Genomic DNA, 6,117 nt, shown 5'->3' on the forward strand with positions numbered 1-6,117 from the left:
ATTTTAAGATTTACTGTTCACATTAGTAATTTTAATTTTAGAATTAAGGGGATTCAACATTGATATAAATATCAACCCTAACGCGGTATAAAACTGTAGAAGTTAGGAAGGTCGGATTTTGACTCTGAAAAAAGTTTTGAAATTGTCAATTTGTCTTCTAGAGATCGATCGAGGCGATTTTTTTTTAAATTCATTACTGGCCTAGTAATTAAATATTACAAATCTGTAATTTTAAACGTTGATAATAAATAGATTTTTAATCATTTAAAAAAACTGTTCGATCATTCCCCAGTAGACAGACCGGCAAATTTAAATCTTTTTACAGATTTTAAATTCGATTATTCAAAATCCCACAGTTGTATACTGCTTATGAGCCTTTTGAGACCGGAAACAATAATTAATTTATGAAAAACACCGTTTTATGACGTTGCGGATTGAAACTACTGTACGTGCGTCACATTTCGCGCTACTCCCCACCACTCTCACACTACTTCACAACTAAGACTAGTGTGGCGCCTGCGGTATCGATAAGATAATATTTTTAGAATCATAATAATAATAATACCAATATTATCTTCTACGGCTGTATGGAAACCGACTATGGCTATAATACCTATTGTAATTGTATAGTACAAATACTATAATAATATAATAATATAACTAGTATTTCTGTCATTACTCATCGAGGTATGAACTTGAAATTTCATTCCTCAACTGCATGGTGAAATTTTATTTTCAAATTATAATTTATAATGGATAATTTAAAAAATTGGAGGAAAGGTAAAAAAACAAAGGTGCTTTTATCTAGACGAAAAAAGCACCTGGGAAATATATCTGCGTTAATGAAAACTACAGACAAAGTAAGAAAGACAAAATTAAAGGATATTATTTCAGTTTAAATTAATTTTTGAATTCATATATAATTTATAGAATAACGATTCTTTTTTCTGTCGATACTACTGCGATTAGTGAAAATGAAAAGTAAGTATATTTTTATTTTACAATTACGTATTTTTTTTTTTTAATTTTAAATATTGATTTTGTTGGTATTTTTGGTTAGCGGAAATCATTATCTAGGTCGAATTGCGTGAATAACCAAATTAGTTCGTTTAGATTTCAAAGAATTGATCAAAAATGCACTACAAATTCAGTGAAAATTTACTTTATTTCACAATACACATGTTATTATATTATATAAAATAATAATAAATAATAGATAATAGATATATATTTTGTGGTACAAAATAAAAATGAATTATAGGTACCTATTCGTATTACATATTATTGAGTTTCGAATGGAAATAATAGTCCAAAAAAACAATTTTAAAAATTTTTCTATTTCTGATTCTCTAACTTTTACGCACGCAATTCAGACCTGTGCCGAAAAATACTCGAACCAACTCCGCTCTGTTACAAATAAATTGTGCACGCAATTCGTTTGCAGTTATTATAATACATGGGTGGATAGGCCATTTTTTGGCCTACCGGGAAATTTTAAAAAGGGGCCCCCACAAAAAAAAAAAAGTCGCTCTCAAGTACATTATTATATGAATTTTATTAAGTACCGCGTCAAAACAAAGCATAACACATAACCCAACAATGTATAACAAAACAGATTTTAAAAATCATTTATTTAGTTTTTAATTTTAAAATAATAACATTCTACCAAATACTGGGCTCCTAGCTCCTAATTTATTAATGATGTGTTCAGAATCAATTTTTTTTGAAAATATTTTTCTCTACATTTATTAACAACATACTCTCTTATACATTCTGACCTATTGTATTTCTTAAATAATTTTTTACAAAATTTAATTTAGAAAATGTACGAGTAAAATGCGGCGGCTGCGTGCCAATAAGAAATCTTTTGTAAATAGTAATAGATATATATATGATTATAATTTTTTTATTTTAAAATTCAAATTTCTAACGTAAGTAATTGCATAATAAAGGGCCCCATTACAAAAATATGAAGGAGGGCCCACCGGGAAATGCCCGGTTTCCCGGTAAGCCTATCCGCCCATGTTATAATATATAACATCATACTTTTTTATTTAAAAATTGTGTTAATCGAGATAACCCGGAAGTCTATACCAAGTAATGTAGAAAATATTTCAGTTGTCGATATAACCCGAAAGTACCATTTTGTTGTAATTTAAAAATATTATTTGTGGCCCGTGGGTACTTGAAACTTTTAAAGTATATTATTATATTGTATACATACGATAATTGGAAATATTTTGAATACATTTATTATATTTGTGGTGAATAATTTCTTATTATATTAATAATAATATACATATTTTTTTTTTTTTTTTGATATGGAAGTATTCCCTTTCAACCACATATGCACGGAAAAGTTACTTGTTTGGATTCTAAAGAAGATGAAATATTAGCTTTACCACTTGACGATATATCTCAACCTTCAGATTTAAATATTTCAACCTCTCCTTTAAAAGAAAATTTAAATACAGATGCAGATATACTCGGAAGAAGAATTGTGAATATTTCGCATTTATTTAATGCAATTAAATTGATTGATAGTCATAAACCTTTTGACTGCAGTTTTAAAGATATGCGAATTATTAAAGAAATTAAATATGGTTTTAAATCCACTTTTGTTTTTAAATGTGATATGTGTAACACTATTAGCAAAATATCAACGGAAGATGAAAATATGATGTCAATAAACACAGCAGCCGTAGCTGGATTTATAAACATTGGCTGCGGTTTTAGTCACTTGCAAGAAATAACATGTGCGTTAGAAGTACCGACTGTAAACTATGGAACATATAATAAAGAACACAGAACTGTATGTCAAGGTTATGAACTAGCAGCAATAAAAGCTATGGACGATGCTGCTAAGATTGAGGCTGAATTGGCAATACAAGCTGGAGACATCGATACAGATGGAACCCCATTAGTAGCAGTTGTAGCAGATGGAAGTTGGTGTAAGAGGTCTTACAAAACAATGTATAATTCTCCATCAGGAATGGTAAAATATTCATTATTGTCATATACATTCAATAGTATCTTTAATTTTATTTAGATATAATTGTCTTTTAGAAAAAAAATATTTACATATTCCCAAGCACCAGGAAAAATTTAACCCATTAAAAATAATATAATTCCCAAACAAAAAAGCAAATACCTAATAAAATTTGAACTATTTTATATTATATCGTACAATTGTACAAAACAGTTTTAAGCGTGGAGAAAGAATATATTAATTGTACAATGATGTATTTATATAATTATGTAATTATACAGCGCAGTAATATTACAAAAAAAAATTAACTGGAAGAAAATTATTTAAAAATTTAGGATAAAATTATGATTAAAATTAGAATACTTAAATATTTTTCAACGTTATCCAATTAAGGTTTTTCCCTACAATTTTACATCCATAAAAATTAAAAAAATACGAAATATGTACTTTTCCTAAAATATGACAAAATATACAAAAGTATACAAATTCAAACTTTATATTTAATTTTGTAATTTCATAAAACAAATTTATAACTTACCTAGAATAATCTACGACCACTACAAAAAAACATGCAAATGCAAGAAGTCCCGAATTATAATTGAATCATATATAATTAGTTTAGTAACTTAGGTACATTTATATTATAATTTGTTTTTAGTAGAGATGTTATTGTATTTAAATTGTACCTATAATTTTTTTCAGGCTGCACTGGTTGGTTATCGTACAAAAAAAGTACTATATTTTGGAGTTAAAAATAAGTTTTGTTCGGTGTGTGCGAGAGTTAAACCTAATGAAACACCTAAAAAACACGATTGTTTTAAAAATTGGAAGTCATCAGATGGGTCAGCTGGTATGGAAGCGTCAATAGTGGTGGAAGAGTTTAAACAAAGTGAATCGACATATGGCATTAGATACCATAAACTAATAGCTGATGGCGATAGTAGTGTGTATAAGCAAATATTAGATGCGCGACCTTATAAACACTTGACGGTTGAAAAAGTAGAGTGCAGAAACCATTTGCTTAGAAATTTATGTAGAAAACTAAGAGATTTGACTACTCAGAAGCATTCTGGAAAATTAGAACACAGACAATTACTAGGGAAAAAATATTCTAAGAATTAGAAAAGGTATTTTTAAGGCAGTTCAATATCGTAAAAGTAATAATCATTCATCAAGAAGTTTACAAAATGATATTATAAATTCTGTAGATCATGTCTTTGGAGAACATAGTAAATGTGATTCTTATTTTTGTAGTAAACCTAAAGAAACCAACTATATTGAATAAATGAAAGCTATAGATTTTGACTTTTATTCTAATGTGTTGAAACATTTACGATTTTTAGCTAGACATAGTAACAGTTTACTTCAAAATGTTGACAGTAATGTCGTAGAATCACTGAATGGAATCATCGCCAAGTTAATTGGTGGGAAAAGAATACATTTTGCAAAATCCCGTTCCTATCAAGGACGTTGTGCTGCTGCAACAGTTATAAAAAAATACAAAACGTCCTATGTATACTTTGTATAAAACATTATTAAATCGAAGTCCTGCTGTGAAGTTTCCATCAACTCGACTTGAAGTACAAAGATATAACAAACGTGTGCGTCAAAACGAACTTAGAGTTAATACATACAGAAAACGGATAAAATTTACGAAAGAAAATAATGATGAACAATCGTATGGACTCTTTTCTCAAAAACCGGATATGTCGGAAGAAGATTTTAATAATGAAAAAGAAAGAATTTTAAAATATCTAGAAGAAATAGCTGCTAATCGAGAAGAAATAGAAAGAGAAACAGTCGAACAAAGTCAATCTAGAAAATGGTTAGAATTGAGAAGATATTTATTAACAGCATCCAACTTTGGACAAATAATATCGTCTAGGCCAGATACAAGCTGTGAAGGAATTTTAAAAAGCATGTTGTATTCACCAGATCTAACACTAGAGCGATGGAATACGGACGAGAACACGAGCAGGACGCGAAAAAAGATTTGGAATTAGCGTTAGGTGTTGAAATAATGGAGTGTGGTTTATTCATTGATTCCAATAATATATTCTTAGGAGCAACTCCTGATGGATTAATTGGACATGATACTTTGGTAGAAATTAAATGTCCATTTTCGGCAGCTGATATGGACCCAGAAGAAGCTATATTGAATAAAAAAATTACATTTTGGAAAATAAACAAAAAAAAAGAAATAACTGGAATTAATACTATTCATAAGTATTATTATCAAGTACAAGGGCAGTTGCAAATAACTGGAAGAAAATATGGAATCATTATGTTTTGGACTAAAAAAGGCATACGATTTGAAAAAATTGAAAGGGACGACAATTTGTGGAATACAAAAAATATTTCCCAAATTAAAACAATTTTATTTCAATTGTTTGTTACCAGAGTTAGTTGACCCTAGGCATCCTAGATCTATGCCAATTCGTAATCCTGATTACATCTTAGAAGCAAAACAAATAAAAATTAATAAAAAATAGTTACTCATTTAATTATTTTTACTTTAAAGTAAATCTGATTTTAACTACAATATTAATATTATATTTTTATTTTATTTTATATACCTATACCTACTTTATTCAAAAGTATAATCCTTATTAATTAACTTAAAATTAAAATGCAGTTGTGTTAGGTTGGTATATTTATGTATGTTAAATTTTTATATATAGGTATTACAGTCATTTTTAGTTTTAGAATTTAAAAATATTGAAAAGTAATTACATCAAGTACCTCCACCTTTTATTATATTGTCTTTTTAATATTAAGTATATTATATATTACATAATAATTTATTATTCTATAAGTATTTATCGTTTTATGTGGTCGACATGGTAAAGTTTTAAAACAAACATTATTATTATTTTATATTGGAATTATTATAATTCTAAACGTGCGTTGATAATTTTGAACTTGCGTACTATGAAAAATACGTCGATAAGAAATTGACGTCCGTCCGAACACACGTTATTTTTAGCGCACGTTGCTCGTGTGCCCACTCCTGTAAGCTATTATGTACTTCTACAACTCACGTTAAACAGTAAGCCCGTATCGACGTATTTTGTACGTCCGTGTGACACCGGCCTTAAAGAAGAAATAATTGGTAGGTAGTGATTTAT

The 6,117-nt window shown here is 28.3% G+C and overlaps 1 protein-coding gene across 1 annotated transcript; it reads left to right on the plus strand.

The window, feature by feature from the left end:
- The first annotated feature begins 948 nt into the window (after positions 1-948).
- On the plus strand, positions 949-4,135 carry LOC112685711. The gene is made up of 3 exons (XM_025557667.1): positions 949-981; positions 2,329-2,995; positions 3,692-4,135. Exons 2-3 carry the CDS (start codon positions 2,348-2,350, stop codon positions 4,109-4,111), a joined length of 1,068 nt encoding a protein of 355 aa, XP_025413452.1. The 5' UTR covers positions 949-981; positions 2,329-2,347; the 3' UTR covers positions 4,112-4,135.
- Positions 4,136-6,117: the final 1,982 nt, after the last annotated feature.

Source organism: Sipha flava, unplaced genomic scaffold, assembly GCF_003268045.1.
Source record: "Sipha flava isolate LNK unplaced genomic scaffold, YSA_version1 28971_pilon_pilon, whole genome shotgun sequence".
NCBI classification, from domain to species: Eukaryota; Metazoa; Arthropoda; class Insecta; order Hemiptera; family Aphididae; genus Sipha; species Sipha flava.

What these genes read in the sequence shown, in the direction of transcription:
- LOC112685711 (XM_025557667.1), top strand. Translation starts at nt 2,348, where the DNA reads ATGCACGGAAAAGTTACTTGTTTGGATTCTAAAGAAGATGAAATATTA. An exon ending in ATAATTCTCCATCAGGAATG is followed by an intron (nt 2,996 to 3,691) that starts GTAAAATATTCA and finishes AATTTTTTTCAG; the next exon opens with GCTGCACTGGTTGGTTATCG.